The 18,468-nt window shown below is 40.6% G+C and overlaps 1 protein-coding gene across 3 annotated transcripts in view; it reads right to left on the bottom strand.

The window, feature by feature from the left end:
* lrp1aa (low density lipoprotein receptor-related protein 1Aa) overlaps positions 1-13,219 on the bottom strand; it is a 113,440-nt gene extending 100,221 nt beyond the window's left edge. For all 3 annotated transcript variants that reach the window (XM_053674059.1, XM_053674060.1, XM_053674061.1), the window contains exon 1: positions 12,704-13,219. In XM_053674059.1, the coding sequence (XP_053530034.1) occupies positions 12,704-12,785 (82 nt within the window). In that variant the 5' untranslated portion in view covers positions 12,786-13,219. The remainder of the gene's footprint in view (positions 1-12,703) is intronic.
* Between the last annotated feature and the right edge of the window lie 5,249 nt (positions 13,220-18,468).

Here is an 18,468-nt window from a genome sequence, read left to right as displayed (position 1 = left end):
TGAATCCTCAGCTGGAGAATCTGTTTATGTGCGTGCAAATGTGGACGTAAAAAAACTGCTCCGGTTTAATTAAATCATCATTTCTGCTGTTCCTCTGTCAGATAGCCAAACATGACGGCTCGCTTCTGTACCACAGAGGAAAGATGAAACAAAGAGAGGGGGGAAAATAAAAAATCCACCTCATTCCTCAGCTGGCTCTTAAAACAGGGCTGGAGCTAAAAGCTGTAAAAATCTAACAGCCAGGACAGAAAAGTTAAAAAAACAGGATGAGAGGAAGTCAGAGCAGCGACTTGGTGAAATGATTCACTGCTGAGCTTTTAACGGGAAACGAGGGAGATTCTCCGTCCTCGCGACGGGAGATAACGAGACGAGAGGAACAAAACAGCGTCAGTGTTTTCAACATGCGCTTCAGAGTCAACACAAAAATGAAACATGTATTAGCACGAGTTCAAAGATGAACGAGAGAACGTGGGGGAAGTAGAGACGGAGGGATGCACTGAGGGCCGAGGCCACCACGCTGGATCTGAACATCATCATATTTATTTTATTTAATCTGGTCTGTAGGCGACAAACAACATCATGTGACGTCTGAAAACCAAGGAGACTAATCAACGACACACGATAAAGTGTCCGTCAAATAAAAAACAAGATACATGTAACAAATATTTATGTAACAGCATGTCCCCAAGTGTCCATGAGTACAATTTAGATTTATTAAACAATCACACACACCTTTTATCGGTTTAGTTACATTTAACAACTTAGTTCCTGTTCTCACTTACATTATAGCAGCTATAAACACTCGTTCCCTCACCTGCCCTCTCTTTATTCCCTCTCTCTATTATCTCTCGCTCTATTCCCTCCCTCTCTTTATTCCCTCCCTCTCTTTATTCCCTCCCTCTCTTTATTCCCTCCCTCTCTCTCTTTATTCCCTCCCTCTCTCTCTTTATTCCCTCCCTCTCTTTATTCCCTCTCTTTATTCTCTCCCTCCCTCTCTTTATTCCCTCCCTCTCTCTCTTTATTCCCTCTCTCTCTTTATTCCCTCTCTCTCTTTATTCCCTCTCTCTCTTTATTCCCTCTCTCTCTTTATTCCCTCCCTCTCTTTATTCCCTCCCTCTCTTTATTCCCTCTCTCTCTTTATTCCCTCTCTCTCTTTATTCCCTCTCTCTCTTTATTCCCTCTCTCTCTTTATTCCCTCCCTCTCTTTATTCCCTCCTTCTCTTTATTCCCTCTCTCTCTTTATTCCCTCCCTCTCTTTATTCCCTCCTTCTCTTTATTCCCTCTCTCTCTTTATTCCCTCCCTCTCTTTATTCCCTCCTTCTCTTTATTCCCTCCCTCTCTTTATTCCCTCCCTCTCTTTATTCCCTCCCTCTCTTTATTCCCTCCCTCCCTCTCTTTATTCCATCCCTCTCTCTCTTTATTCCATCCCTCTCTCTCTTTATTCCCTCCCTCTCTCTCTTTATTCCCTCCCTCTCTTTATTCCCTCCCTCCCTCTCTTTATTCCCTCCCTCTCTCTCTTTATTCCCTCCCTCTCTCTCTTTATTCCCTCCCTCTCTTTATTCCCTCCCTCCCTCTCTTTATTCCCTCCCTCTCTCTCTTTATTCCCTCCCTCTCTTTATTCCCTCCCTCCCTCTCTTTATTCCCTCCCTCTCTTTATTCTCTCGAGTTAATAAGACAACTAAACAATTGCAGCTTGTGGTGTTACTGAGAAACGGCAAACTTAAAGCTACAGCTTTGCCTCGGACTGTTCCAAAGCAGTGACACTGGAGGCTCCTTCCATAACTGTTAAAATTAACATCTCCTTCCTTACCCTGGAGAAAACGTCACCATATCAAGGATTTTTACAAATGATCAGTGGAGCGTCCGCTGTATACGTCCCAGTGAACGAGCTGTTGCTATAGAAATGATAACGTATCAGAGCGAGTGCATTAATATAAACCCGCGCTACTGTACGAGCTGCTGTTATAGAGAACTAATCACCACTTTCTGACCAATCACAATCCAGAACTCACCCGAACAGTGAGTTTGTACTTTAATAGTTTCCCCACGATGAAAGCCATCACACTTTAATGTCATCATTAACGAAGACACGCTGCTGCTGATCTTCTATCAGTTTCATCTCAACTCCGGAAATTATAACCTGCGTTTAATTACGAACGAACCTCATTTCAGTTCTTGCATCCTGCTGCCAGAAACGGGACGATAAACAAACAGACACTGCCAAAAATACTGCCATGTATCTGCACGACAACTGCAGAATAATAACAACAGCACGCTGTATCAATAAACGAGGAAATAAATAAATATGTAAATAAAAACACACACCCCCTGGAAGATGAATGATGATTCAGAGGTTAAGCTACTTATGTCAGAATGGACTTTTAATTGTCCGCCATTTGACTAAATCCGCCAGCAGTGGAGTGTGGAACCTGCACCGGTGTGTGAGTGCACCAGCAGTGGAGTGTGGAACCTGCACCGGTGTGTGAGTGCACCAGCAGTGGCGTGTGGAACCTGCACCGGTGTGTGAGTGCACCAGCAGTGGAGTGTGGAACCTGCACCGGTGTGTGAGTGCACCAGCAGTGGAGTGTGGAACCTGCACCGGTGTGTGAGTGCACCAGCAGTGGAGTGTGGAACCTGCACCGGTGTGTGAGTGCACCAGCAGTGGAGTGTGGAACCTGCACCGGTGTGTGAGTGCACCAGCAGTGGAGTGTGGAACCTGCACCGGTGTGTGAGTGCACCAGCAGTGGAGTGTGGAACCTGCACCGGTGTGTGAGTGCACCAGCAGTGGAGTGTGGAACCTGCACCGGTGTGCGAGTGCACCAGCAGTGCAGTGTGGAACCTGCACCGGTGTGCGAGTCCACCAGCAGTGGAGTGTGGAACCTGCACCGGTGTGCGAGTGCACCAGCAGTGCAGTGTGGAACCTGCACCGGTGTGCGAGTGCACCAGCAGTGCAGTGTGGAACCTGCACCGGTGTGTGAGTGCACCAGCAGTGGAGTGTGGAACCTGCACCGGTGTGTGAGTGCACCAGCAGTGGAGTGTGGAACCTGCACCGGTGTGTGAGTGCACCAGCAGTGGAGTGTGGAACCTGCACCGGTGTGTGAGTGCACCAGCAGTGGAGTGTGGAACCTGCACCGGTGTGTGAGTGCACCAGCAGTGGAGTGTGGAACCTGCACCGGTGTGCGAGTGCACCAGCAGTGCAGTGTGGAACCTGCACCGGTGTGCGAGTCCACCAGCAGTGGAGTGTGGAACCTGCACCGGTGTGCGAGTGCACCAGCAGTGCAGTGTGGAACCTGCACCGGTGTGCGAGTGCACCAGCAGTGCAGTGTGGAACCTGCACCGGTGTGTGAGTGCACCAGCAGTGGAGTGTGGAACCTGCACCGGTGTGTGAGTGCACCAGCAGGCTGCGTTCCAGATTTTCTGCGGTATGTAATAATCCAGGAGTAAAAACAGAACGTGGTGACGTGGCCTTTTGTTTCTATTCTCCTTTAACCTGGAAGTCATTAAATCCCGATTCTCATCAGACTCAGTCAGTTACTAGCCTTAAACAAACAGCTCCGATATGTTTGTGTTGTTGTTGTTGTTGTTGTTGTTGAGCTTTGATTCACGTTCCAAGAATTTGTTCAATAAATAAATAAATAAATAAATAAATAAATCATATGGATGTCATTTGGTGGTCGGTTTAGTTTATGCTTTCTGTTTACAGGGACAAAACCTTCTTAAGTCTTGAACATAGCTACATTACCCAAAACATATACATCCAGGAAAATTTTCAGAACACAGAAACAAAGGACTAAAAAAATGTTTGTTTTTTTTTTTTTTTAAAAAGTCTATCTAAAATATAAAATATATTTTATTTTTGAATATTTATTTATTTATCTATGTAAGTTTTCTACATTTTCCCCCATTATTCTGTTTTTCCTATAAAACAAATAAAACAATATTATTTCGAGATACATCAAATCTAGAAAAAGAGCATAACTAAAATGAATAGACAAACTGTCGGTTGTGGGGTTTTTCCCTCACAGTGGGTAAGATTTATATTGCTGGATTTTATCTGTGCACAATTTTTAGACAATTAAAAAGAAACGGTTAGAAATGTAACTGATATGCATTTTTATTTTTCATGCCTGTGTAGATGTTAATTTGCACACAATTAACCGTGCTGCTATTTAATATTAATGTATCCGGTATTAATATATATTTTTTCATATTGAAGATACACTGGTGCTTCTGAAAATCTGATGTTGTTTTAGGTCATATTTATATAGAAATATAGAAAATTCTAAAGGGTTCACAAACTTTTAAGCACCACTGCTTTTTCATGAAACATTACATTACATTTTAAAGATGCAAAAAAAAAAGCACAACAAAAAATAAATAAACAAGGCTAATTTTTTATGAATAGTAATTATTAATTTAAGAATTCGTCTGCTTGGAGTTTCAAAGAAGTTACAGTTATTATTATTATTATTATTATTATTATTATTATTATTATTATTATTATTATCTGTGTTTGCATGAATATTTAGATTTCGCAAGTCTTACCCAGCAAATTTTCTCTTTTTGTTTTTAATACTAATTTCTCATAAATTTATTTCCCCAAAGTCTCGTTATTTTAAGAAGGGAAGGAACTGAAACCAGGGAACAGACAGATGAAATTTTCTGTACTGAGCATCAAACACACCATGAGCTCAGCATTTCATCAACTTCTGGGAAATAAACGGGCGTTAGCTGCAGGAATATGACGAGGACATGAGGTTAACCAGAACATAAGTCTACAGGATTGTAGAATAAAAAGAGGAAGAATATTCCAGTAAACGTTAAGGATCCGTCCGCGTGTATAAAAGAGACGAGATGAAAAGACAGGTTTAATAATAATAATAATAATAATAATAATAATAATAATAATAATAATAATAATAATAATAAGATGAAGAAGAAGGTCATGTCCTGAATAAAAGGGTTCTTATTAGAATTCATAAAGAAATCTGAACAAAACGAGTGATTTGGCACAATATTAAAAATTTGACAATCTTGCGCCATTGTAGCTTATATATCAAAGAAACTCAGGCCATTACACAAATAAACAAACAGTCATACAAGTCAAATAACAACAACAACAACAACAACAACAATATGTAGGTAATATATTCATCATTGTAAATCAGAACCCACTAAATATCGGAGAAGTAATCCCACATGTGAACATTTTTATAGAGAATTATGCAGAGCAAACAGACGGGCGGAGCCTGACGGAAAATCTGTGACTGTGGAGCCACTGAAACGTACGCAGTAACACACTTAACGCCAAAACACACCGTGTGTGTGTGTGTGTGTGTGTGTGTGTGTGTGTGTGTGTGTGTGTGTGTGTGTGTGTGTGTGTGTGCAGCTAATCAGAAGCCGAAGTGTTTTGTCTTTCCTCCACAAATTCCAGCATTCACTGATATCCTTCTCATTCTTTCATTTCCCTTTTCACACATTCCGAAAATGAGAACGCCTTCCAGTACAGTACTCCCTGAGTGACAGGCATCAAAAGGGGAGTGGCTTAAATGTAACCTAACTGGTTTATATACAAATCACCAGAAAAATGTATGCAAAGTTACTGAACCGAAATTCTGATTTAGACTGAGCAATGCTATTATTGTTCAGTTTTGTAGATCACATGACCTAGTTTGTGATTGGCTGAGCACATGTTCCATAAAGATGCCACACCCACATTTATAAGAAGTAATATTTTAGAGCTAAAACTACAATAAGTTCCTTTGCAATGATCTGTAACATTATGTTTAATATTTTTTTGCTAAAGTTCTATCGCACTATTTCACATTTACACTAGAAGCTGATAAGTCGCTGGCAGTTTGTCTTTTGTGGGCGTGGCCTGTATTACTGAGGGAAATGGTAATAGCTATATATACACACACATTTATTTGTCTTTTGATTGACGAATAACCAAAAATGTTATTGCGTCATCAAATATAAAAGAGCCAATCAGGTTCTAATATGCAAATGCAGGCCCAGCCCAGGCAACACCATTTTACCAGGAAAAGGGCATTTTTGTGTGTAAAATCACTTCCCCAACCAATTTATTATTAAGAAGTAAATGAATAAACATGGAGGACAAAGGAATGTTTACATGAAGTGATCATTTATTTCATTATAGTAAAAAAACCAAAACATTTATGGTCTTCAAAGTGAGTTTTGGGTGAGCTGGTGATCTCAGTGAGGTTTTGCTAAACGCAGGTGGATGGGAAACACGATATAGACACGAAAAGATCAAAGTGAAACAGGATAAACTTTAAACTTTGGCAAAGGAGATCAGAGACGAGCACAGGAAAGGAAGATGGCCTAAAAGAGGGGGGAAAAAAAAAAAAGAGTGAGACTCCCGCATTCCCTCTCGCTTGGCCTGCTGTGAAACATCTGGATTGAGAAAAGTCATTAATCTAGGAAGTATATGTAGCAGGAGACCTGGAGGAGGGGCGGGCATGGGGGCGGTGGGGGAGTTCTCCCCCCCCCTCCCTCTTTCTCCCGCTGTGTGCCTCATCTTTACTTTTAGCGTAGCTGGAGACGGAGAGGACTTTAGAAGGATTTTCGCTGTAATAAACCTGACATGAGGAAGACATGTAGTCCTCTCCATTTGTCCAAAACTTTAAAAATCCTAACGGATTAAGAAGATGGGCACTTTATACTCATTTCTGGAGATTTCTGGAGCAACAAATAAGTAAGGAACAGATTAAACAACTGGGAAACATGGGAGAGCTGAGGATCTGGGATTAAATGGGCCTACAGGAATTAATGACCTGGTAACATGGTACTAAACACCTATGGAACACCGTATTAATCATCGGGGTACTAAATGACCTGGGGGCAATATATTATACAAACGTGTGCTGAACTCTGTACAGTATAACCAGAGGATCTAGTATTAAACGAGAGAGAAACACTGAACTAAACAACCTGGTAACATGGTTCTAAAAATGAATGGAACACGGTACTAAACATCAGGGCAACACGGTACTAAACATCAGGGGAACACGGTACTAAACATCAGGGGAACACGGTACTATACATCAGGGGAGCACGGTACTATACATCAGGGGAACACGGTACTAAACATCAGGGGAACACGGTACTAAACATCAGGGGAACACGGTACTAAACATCAGGGGAACACGGTACTAAACATCAGGGGAACACGGTACTAAACATCAGGGGAGCACGGTACTAAACATCAGGGGAGCACGGTACTAAACATCAGGGGAGCACGGTACTACACATCAGGGGAGCACGGTACTACACATCAGGGGAGCACGGTACTAAACATCAGGGGAACACGGTACTATACATCAGGGGAGCACGGTACTAAACATCGGGGGAGCACGGTACTAAACATCGGGGGAGCACGGTACTACACATCAGGGGAGCACGGTACTACACATCAGGGGAGCACGGTACTAAACATCAGGGGAGCACGGTACTAAACATCAGGGGAGCACGGTACTAAACATCAGGGGAACACGGTACTAAACATCAGGGGAGCACGGTACTAAACATCAGGGGAGCACGGTACTAAACATCAGGGGAGCACGGTACTAAACATCAGGGGAGCACGGTACTAAACATCAGGGGAGCACGGTACTAAACATCAGGGGAGCACGGTACTAAACATCAGGGGAGCACGGTACTAAACATCAGGGGAACACGGTACTATACATCAGGGGAACACGGTACTATACATCAAATGGTCGGGAAACAATAAACTGTGTGTGTGTGTGTGTGTGTGTGCGCGCGTGTGTGTGTGTATAAAGTTGAAAACTAGCTACAGTCCATTTCTTGCAGGTCGCATGCAGTTCAAGAAGCGCTAACCGATTTGACGTTTCCATGACGTTACCTCGAGCCGAGGTACGATAACAAAGAGCCACAACATGCTGTAAAAACTTTTCAAGGGTGAATGGTTGAAAAATAGACAAATTGTTCATATGGCATTTATGCATCCTTTACAATAATAAATACTTCATTATACAAGCGTGTGTGTAGATTAACGCTCTCAGACGTCGGACGTGTCTGATGTGATGGAGCACCTCAATCAGACGGGGCGCTAAACTCTTTATAGGGTGAAAGTCCTCGGATTAAGTGGATGACCTTTTCCAGAGTCTATTAGCCGGAAGATCCATCTTCTGGTCCATGGTGATGACATGAGCATGTGAAAATAGCCACACACACACACACACACACACACACACACACACACACACACACGTCTCCGTGGAAGGAAAAAATGCAATCTCTGGAGTCGGGATCTGTAGCCTGTATACATCCTCTGACTCTACTAAAGTGATAAACTACACTTCAGAAGGAGGACACGCCCACTACAGCTGTTTCTAAAGTCACTCAAACTTACAGTGATGAAAATTTACACACTCTGCTGCTGAGTTCTGGATTGTGATTGGTCAGAAGGTGTTGATTAGTTTTCTAGAACCGCAGCTCTAACAGTAGCGCAGCTGCACATCGCAGGTTTATTGATTATCAATGCTCTCGTTCTACTACGCTATCGTTTCTATAGCAACGGCTCGTTCAGAGGGACTCGCACAGCGGACGTGATGTATGGTGTATCTGATTATCAGCACATCCCTACACAGCTCACAGATGTGTTCTTTTGGTTTTATTTTCCAAACGGAGCATGTGAAGCTGCTCAGACTTTCTGTCCTCGCTTTGTTTTTCCCTCTAATCCTTCACATGTGGAGAAGTCCGTCTTCACGCAGCCCGGGGCCGGAGCAGACGCTAAACAGCTCCACGGTGTCCGGTTTTGTTTTCAGGAAATGTACAACTGACGAGGAGATAAAACACGCTGCTTGTGTAAGTCGCTTTGGATAAAAACGTCTGCTAAATGAATAACTGGATAAATGTAAAAACAGCAGGGAAAAGTGTGTAATGAATAAACATGGAGTGTGAACGTGACACCGCGGAGCACACTCCTTTTCCTAACAGGCGAAACAGCAGGGAGGACTCGGGATAATTCATCTCAGAAGCGTTTAAAACACTCGACACTCGATGCCTTTATTCCACATGTTTATTCCACACGTTCCCTCGGTGTAATTAACACGTGTGTGACGTCACAGTAACTGTGTTCTGAACAGCAGAGGAGTTTCTCCTGGAATCAACATCCTAGTCTTGTTCTACTGCACCTTTAACAGGACGTTTAGTCTGTCTGTCTGTCTGTCTGTCTTTATCTCCAGATACATTCTGTTAATGTATTTACATTTTCATATATTCAGTCTAGACTGGCACCCTGTCCAGGGTGTACCCCGCCTTGTGCCCCATGCTTCCTGGGATACGCTCCAGGTTCCCCGTGACCCTGAAGAAGGATAAGCGGTATAGAAGATGGATGGATGGATGGATATTCAGCCTATGTCTGGAGTTTTAGTGCCTTGAAATAGTCTGAGACCTTCTGTGTGTGTGTGTGTGTGTGTGCATGTGCGAGGCTCGAAATTGCAACCATTTTGGTCGAATATGCTCCTGAAATGTAATCTGTGTGACCTCAAAATATATTTGGGAGCATTTGTGCAAGTGAAATAATGGTTGTGGTGCGACAGGTTTTCATTTCTCTGCAAAACATTCCGTAATTCCTGCAGAGTCGAGTCTGAGTCTGTGTCTGCGTCCGCCGTGAGCCGATGCAGTGACCGGTCCAGCGCTCTCTCCAACAATACACAAACAATTAAACTTCCTTTACATTCTTAACTTTAATGCAGAGTTTCGATCGGTTAACATCACCACCAGTCACTCCCTTTTACTCGCTCCACTGTCACGCGTTTATCGGTCTATATATCTGTCTGTCTGTCTGTCTGTCTGACAAACGGTGTTTGTGTCATTAAATTGATGTGTCTGTCTGCGTCTATGTATTTATCTATGTGTCTGTCTGTCTGCGTCTATGTATTTATCTATGTGTCTGTCTTTATGTCTGCAAATCTGTTTAGCTGTGTCTCCATACTACTACAGTTTCTATCTATCTGTCTGTACCTCTCTAAATCTGTCTAGCCATCTGTCTGTCGGCCAGATACAACTGTCTGTCGAACTCTATGTAGTCTCCTATATCTCCTGTGTACGTCTCTGCTATTTAGCTGTCCATCTCTCTGTCTGTGTATACCTGCCTGTCTGTCTACTTCTGGCTCTGTCTGTCTGTCTGTGCACTTCTATACGTCTGTCTACTTCCTTGTCTATATGACTCATTTGTTTGTCTGTCTGCCTGCCTGTACACATCTGTCTGTCTGTCTGCTGGCCTGCCTGCCTGTACACATCTGTCTGTCTGTCTGCTCCTGTATCTATATTTAATCTATTTATCTATCTGTCCGCCCACCTGTCTGCCTACTTTTGTATCTGTATGTCTAGCAGTGGCTCAACTGTCTACCTTTCTGTCTGTCTATGTAAATATGTCTAGCTGTCTGTCCATTCGTCTGTTTTCTTGTCTAGACGTTTGTCTGTCAGCCTGTCTACCTGTTTGTCTGTCCATGTCTGTGTCTGTGTGTGTGTGTGTGTGAGAAGACAAGCTCTGAGGTGCATGAGAGTGTCACAGTGAGACAGTCACAGTGTGACTCTTCATGCTGCTCTGTAAACTTCGCACGTCTGTTCGGAATAGCAATGCTGGAGTGTTAGCGCAGCGTTAGCACAGAGACTGGTTGAGTCAGACGTCTGTTCAGAATGACCACATGACACACCGCTCGCTTTCACGCACAAATCTGACTCTCCGAGCAGAGTGCTTGTAGAGAGCGGAAACGTAAAGAAGACGAGGAGGAGCTTTTCCACCAGCGCAGCCCAAGACGGACGGAACGCCATGACGACAATATTTCAGCGTGCTAGCAGCAGAATAATTCGCTGAGAAATTAGCGGTGAAAAAGCGTGGTCTCTCAGGAGAACGGACTCGCTGTAAATAATCAACCGGATCAAAAATATCCTTCAGTAGACAGCCTGCGAGAGCTAATTCAGCTCCGTGAGCCTGAGCTCGCGACATATAATCACCATGCTGAGTTTTGAGCAAATCATTAGATTATATTTAAATCGGATTTATCACAGAAAGAATTAAAAGAATGTGACTGTGTGATTTTCAGGTCATTTAAGAACTCTGACGCGCTATTTTCATTTCAGGTTTCTGGCCCCGACATGAACTCCGCCTCCACCCAGAACAGAGAGCTCAGCCCCACCCAGTTTCCTTATTAGACAGCTCACAAGACAGAGGGAAGGAGGAGTGTTGTTAATGTGTTTACTGCCATTCACTTCACAGCCAACAGAGGGCGCTATTAATGCTAAAACTTACAAACTGCTCCTTTAAGAGCAAGGAAAATGAAAATTCTTTACAAAATGAAATACAGAACCATTCGACACACCACGCTTAATAATCTTTCATTACATTCTTATCGATTTATTTCCAATGTTATCTGTTTTGTAAACTATTTTAACACAACAACATTATTTCATAAAAAAAATATTGTACCATAATACTTCAATCACCATATGAGGTTTTTGCTAAATAGTTTAGTAAGAAAACGTATATTTTTATTTAAAATGCTGCCTCTGTAGCTGGTAGCCACCAATTAGCAATAGCACGACAATTAGCAATGGCAGAGTAGATGAGAAGATCAACACACACTTCCAGAGGAACATTTCAAACTCTAGATGTTTCGGTAGAAGAACCTACACCAAGCAAAGCCCAAAATAAACACTTTCCCTTTTCACTCGTAAATATCAGGACAATTGCTTGTGTAGGAGCCATTCACGTTTCAAAAGGTTCTTGGAGGCACGTTTAAGAGTTTCTGCTAGCAAACCTATCTGAGGATCTTCTCAAACATCTAAACTTCCAGAGAATCATTTCAAAGTCTGGTTGCTTTGGTATATGACACATTTAGAATTTTGGGGTTCGTTTTAGGAACCATTCATGATTCACAAGTTTCCAGGAGGCAACTTTCAGGTTCTGCTGGTGAACCATTCCCAAGATCTTCTCAAAGATCTCCCAGGAACCTTTTTATTCTAAGAGAACTGAGTCTCAGCGTTCTAACACGCAAGTTTAGAAGGTCACTAAAGACTTCCAACACCATGCAAACCTGCAAAAGGTTCCATTTAGGAACTTTTTAAAGTCTGGTTATTTTAGTAGAAGAACCTTCATGCCAAGCCAAACCCAAAATCGGGACAAAAAGAAAAGAAAGCTATGGAGCTCTGTGTCTCTCTCTTGCGCGCTCTCTCTCTCTCTCTCTCTCTCTCTCTCACACACACATACCAGTGACAGATTTTTTCCACTTTCAAACCCAAATATCATGAACATTGTGAATATCACATACCATTACAATATCAAGGTTCTTTAATAAACTAAAAGGTTCATTTAGGAACCATTCATGTTCCAAAAGGTTCCAAGAGGCACTTTGAGATGGTCTAAAAATCCCAATCCCAGATGTTCCAATCCCAGGAGGGAGAGAGAGAGAGAGAGAGAGAGAGAGAGAGAGAGAGAGAGAGAGAGAGATCATTACAAACTGACTGAGCGTTCTAGCACATAAGTTCAGAAGATCACCACAGCCTGCCAACAACATGAAAACCTGCAAAAGGTTTTTAAAAAGTCTTCTGGAGGCAAAACTGCGCACCAAAACCCAAACCAAACCTTAATAGTCCTGATCTGTGTGCGTTCTGAAGTTCAGAAGAAGAAAAACCCCTGCACCCTACTCACCCTCTACAGTCGTGGCAGCAGAGACAGGGTTTCTGAGAGAAAAGCTCCACAAGAGCAGCAGTCCCTGAAGCACGCGCAACATGGTTCTCCCCCACTTTCACACCTGAAATAAACTTGGATTAAAAACAGGATCCTGTTCAGGTGTGAAAACTCCTCCAGAAAGACCAGGAGAGCCGGAGTCCAGAGAAGAGCCGAGTGTGAAGAAGGAGCAGGAGAAGAAGAGCCGCTGATCCGAGCGCAGTGGTTCAGCTTCTGAGCTTCACTGCGTGCATGATGGAAACTGTGATCATCTGCTGGGCTGCTGCTCAAATCTCATGTGTGGGCGCGCACTCACACACACACTCACACTCACGCTCACGCTCACGCTCTAACATTAATACACATATGCATACACACATCACACACACATCACACACACACTCAGCATCACGGAGCTGCGCGCGGTTCCTCCTCAACCTGCAGGAGAGAATTAAAAAATCTCTACGCGTTTCCAACCTCTTCTGTGCTCCTGCTGCCCACTGGGTTGCCAGATTGGATATGGCAGGGATGCCAGATTGTCAGATTTCTTCAAACACACACCATCTCGAGTCAGTCTGAAAATATCTGCACTGAATTTAGATCCACACCAAGGATTTATACAATGATCTGGCAACCATGAATATTCCGGCTAACAGTAAATATAAAGAGGTTGCCAGACTTGAGTCTGTTTAATCTTTAATATCGATTCAATGGATGGAAACTTTCCCGGAGACTCCGATGCAGATGAAACCTAATAATATTTAGGTTGATCTAAACGGTTCTATTTTCCAGATCATGTGTTTTAAAATGTACTCAATCTGGCAACCCGTCCTGTTGCTTTGTAACATCCAGTCGTTGACATCAGGGTTGCCAGATTGCGTTCCTTTTACATTTCGCTTTGAAATGAGTTCAAACAAAAACAAAACTATCATATCAGGATATTTCTAAACATTTATATAATATACGATAAAAATCAACCTTTAAGCATGTTATTAGATACTATAAATCTTGCATACAGAAATAAATCCATCCATCCATCTTCTACCACTTTCTCCTATCCCAGGGAGCATAGGGCACAAGGCAGGGTACACCCTGGACAGGGTACTAATCCATCGCAGGGCACAACCACATACACACTCAGACACTACGGACATGCCAATCAACCTACTTTGGACTACTACCTGTCTTTGGACTGGGGGAGGAAACCTGAGTACCCAGAGGGAACCCCTGCAGCACATGCAAACTCCACACACATGGCCCCGGCAGGACTTGAACCCTGGAGGTGTGAGGCGAACATGCTAACCACTAAGCCACCGTGCACCCAGAGAAACAAATGAATACTAAAAAAGAAGGAAAACGTTTTAAAACCACTTCATTTATTTTCAATTTTACAATTTTATGTATTCAAACAGTCAAAATATATCAAATAGCTTGCTATGCTTTTTTTTAAGTAAAAGTTTAAAAAAGCAAAAGATCATGATATTGTGAAATCATTTATAACAATATGGATATTATATCGTCATATTCTCCAGTAAACTGAAGCTCACTCGAGTCTAACAAGTTTACATTTTAACAAACTGAATCATTTTTCCTGAATTGTTCTTTTTTTTTAATCAAATCTGAGCTTTTTAATATGTAATCAATATAGACTATATTTAACAAGTTTAAAACAATTACTTACATATATATATATATGTATATATTTATATTTATATTTATATAATATATATATATATATATATATATAAATATGTAAAAAATACAAAATGATGTTTTTATTATTATATATAATCAATTTACAGCACAGCTGATGAAGCAAATAATAAATTAAGCATTGTTTACATTCTAAAATAGTACATTAAGACAATTATAACAGATGGTTTATTTTATTTATTTATTTATTTATGGCTAATCTAGTTTATGTTTAAACATAACACTTCCAGGGTCGGGGGTTCGATTCCCGTCTCGTCCCTGTGTGTGTAGAGTTTGCATGTTCTCCCCGTGCTGTGGGGGTTTCCTCTGGGTTCTCCAGTTTCCTCCCCAGTCTAAAGACCTGCATGGTAGGCTGATTGATGTGTCCAAAGTGTCCGTAGTGTATGAATGGGTGTGAATGGGTGTGTATGTAATTGTGCCCTGTGATGGACTGGCACCTCGTCCAGATTGTACAGTGTACCCCGCCTTGAGCCCCATGCCCCCTGGGATAGACTCCAGGTTCCCTGCGACCCTATAGGATAAGCAGTATTGAAGCTGGAAGGATTGATGGATTATGTTTTAACATGAAGAGAAAAGCGTCTTGTGCTGCCCTCGCTGTGTGAAATGATTCATTCAACATGTTCCCATCTTTTCTCTGTTTCAGACTGTGTCCAGACACAAGAGAAAAATGAAAAACAAACAGATGAATGACTTTGATCAGTTTGGAACGGTGATGCAGGAGATGAGTCAGAGCGTTTCTGAAGCTCTCAGAGGAGGAGCTTCTCTAGCGCTCCAGATCCTCCCAGCCAAAAGCCACAGCTTTACTGAGTCATGGGCAAAGCTGATGATTTTTCCATTCTTTAAAGAAGTTTGGTGTGTGTGTGTGCATGTGTGTGTGTGTGTGTGTATGTGTGTGTGTGTGTGTGTGTGTGTGTGTGGGTGTGTGTGGTCTTATTTTGCTTCATTCTGAGGACATTGTGAGCTTCAAGGACAACGTTCAGTTTTTGAGTGTTTTCAGAATAACACTGTGGTTTTCTTTTCCCAGATGTTGGTCACATGATCTAATGGATTAAACAATGAGATTTGGATCACAATCTGTTTTTTTCCCGCTGAAATAATTAACAACTGTGGGGAAAAACATGCAGAAATAAACAAAGTAATAATATTAATAATGACAGTGCGGCTAATTATATCTTTAAACACTAAAAAAAGAGAAGAATAATGAGATATAATGTAAAAATTATTTAATAATGAATGTCGTTAGATCATTTTGCCAGGCGACGTACGTCACTGGGTCAAAAGGGGGCGAAGCTAAAATTGATATTGTGACACCTGCAAGTCTTACTTTGCAATTATGATGTAGTGATTAGCATGAAGTACTGCGTTTAAAGAAACAATAAAAACAATCCTTATATGACTGTTATATGATATTACATGATTGTGGCTTTTAGGAAAGTTTGCTAGCAAACTACACTCAGATAAAACAGCTCCTCCTATTGGTGCTGTTTAATCACAGGTCTATCGGTAGAGGATCTTCATCATATAATCTGACACAGACACACACGCTATCTCACACACACACACACACACACACACACACACAGTCTATCACACAGTCTAGTGCAAAACTTACAAAAGCTCAACTCCAGGCACTGAAAACGTGACTGTCTGATTTGGATAAAGAGGAAAGGGTGGAAAATCTATTTATGATAGTGACGTTAGATTTTTTTTTGTCTTCTACTTTTAATTAGATGCTTTCATGTCCTGCAGCTTTTCAGTTTGTGTTTCTTTTTTTGTAAAATCAGACAAGTCTCAGTACGCGTCCCCTGATTAGTACATTTTGTCCTTTCTCTATTAAATAAAAAAATTGAGGCTTGAATGGAGAGAGAGGCACACAATGGCATCTTTGTCCTTGAAATAAAAACACGGTGTTGAAAAGAGACAAAAGCGTTTGATGAACCTGTTGCTTTTGGAAAGTCTTTAGTTCTTCATGACGTCTTGTCAAAACAGGATGGACTCTTACTGAAACGCAACAAAAGCCAGGAAATCCCTCAGAAGGACATGTAGTGGAAAATTCACTGGCTTTGGAATCTCTGGCTCGAGGAATGATGTCGGCTTTCTGGGGTTCTGCTCAGGTGCGTTTACCTGGAGGTGTTTATTTGAATGATTTGATCAGGGATTTCTGCTCCACACTGATCACTCTGAATCATTTATGGCTCAGAAAACGTGTTGGACAAAGAGGAAAGTTTGTTACGACATAATTAAATATTTGTTGCGCCATCTAGAGGCTGGGAGGATGAAGCAGGAATGTCCAAATCTAAACCTCATTTTAAAAGATAAAACTAATATTAATGTCTTATAGAATATCAGTAATGTATCAATGTCATATTAAAATATTACATAAATGATTTATTATTAGTTATATGTAAATTAGTTGACTAGAATGAGCTCAGTGTAAAACTAAATATACAGTATATATAGAAGGTTTTTTCCCCCTGTTGTTCTTGTTGTAATTTTAGACCTGACCCTGACCTGCACATCTGGAATGATTTATAAACTCTGGTGCTGTTTTAACAAGTTGGAACTCTTTATTTGGGTTTGATTAATTTTGCAGTCCAACATGTATGATTATGTAAAAAAAAAAAAAAAAAAAAAAAGTATTTAAAAATAAAAAATAAATCCCCCCAAGGCTTATTTCAGGATTGTGTACTGAGATTAAGAGAAAATAAATCACTGTCAAATTTAAAGAGATGTCCTAAGGGGAACATTTCCATCTGATACAAGCTTATTTATTTATTTATTTATTTATTTATTTATGAAGACAAGGAAGCTGGGGCTAAAAAAATAACAACAGATCTCTCATTAACACATCCTAGACTTTTTCCCCTCAAACACAGAAACTTATTTGTTTGTTTGTTTGTTTACTGAAGATGTTTCTAAAGTGAAATCAGAGAATAAATATATCCAGATTCATCATCCGAGTCATTAGTTTATGTACTTTAATAAAAAAAAAAAAAAACCTTTACAAGTAGAATTTTAGTAAAATAGTAAATTTCAGTTAAAAGAAGACCTAAGGAATATATATATATATATATATATATATATATATATATATATATATATATATATATATATATATATATATATATATATATATTATAAAGTAAAATACACTTATTCATAAAACACTGATAAACACAAAGACCGAATAAACAACATAAACAGCATGAATCTTTTCTTTTGAACACCAACTCTGTAAACTCTCTCAAAAATAATATCAAAACTTTTATAATTTGTTGTTTAACAGAACGTCTTTTCTCTATTTTATGGTTTATAGTTTCATTCTATTTATATTGAATTATTTTTAAATTCTTTGAATTGTTTTAGTCTATATTTATGTCTCTTATAATTTGTTCTTACATCATTTACATAATTTAATATTTACAACTTGATTCGCTTCGCATGTATGCAAAGTGCTCTATAGATGCTCCTTGATAATAATCATCATCATCATCATCATCATCATCATCATCATTTAAAAAAATGTTTGTTAGAATTTGTTAAAATAATTTTTAGGTCAAATGTAACATTTCAGAGCATAAGGATTGAACACATATATTATTATTATTATTATTATTATTATATTATTATTATTATTATTATTAGTAGTAGTAGTAGTAGTAGTAGTAGTAGTAGTAGTAGTAGCAGTAGTATTGTTGTTATTGTTATTGATGAGTTGTGCTTTTATTCTGCAGCCACAAGATGGTGCTGTCTGACTAAAGAGCTTCTGCAGGACTGAGGAATGTTTGAAAAGTTGATTTAGGACAAAAACTCCTGAATCTGAGAAGGTTGGCAAACAGCCACGTGACACAAAGACACCACGTGACTTCCTGGGACTGTTTCCTGAGTTCTTAGAAAGCAGTGACTCCGTCCAGACTCTACACACTGCAGGAGAGCCACATTCAGCACCTACACTATTAGACAATTACACAACATTGAAACTAGCTGAAACATTTATTTAAAATGTGATTGTTGAAGCTTCTGTAACATGAGCC

The sequence above is a fragment of the Ictalurus punctatus genome, chromosome 21 (assembly GCF_001660625.3).
Source record: "Ictalurus punctatus breed USDA103 chromosome 21, Coco_2.0, whole genome shotgun sequence".
NCBI classification, from domain to species: Eukaryota; Metazoa; Chordata; class Actinopteri; order Siluriformes; family Ictaluridae; genus Ictalurus; species Ictalurus punctatus.
This window is presented reverse-complemented; position numbering and strand designations above follow the sequence as displayed.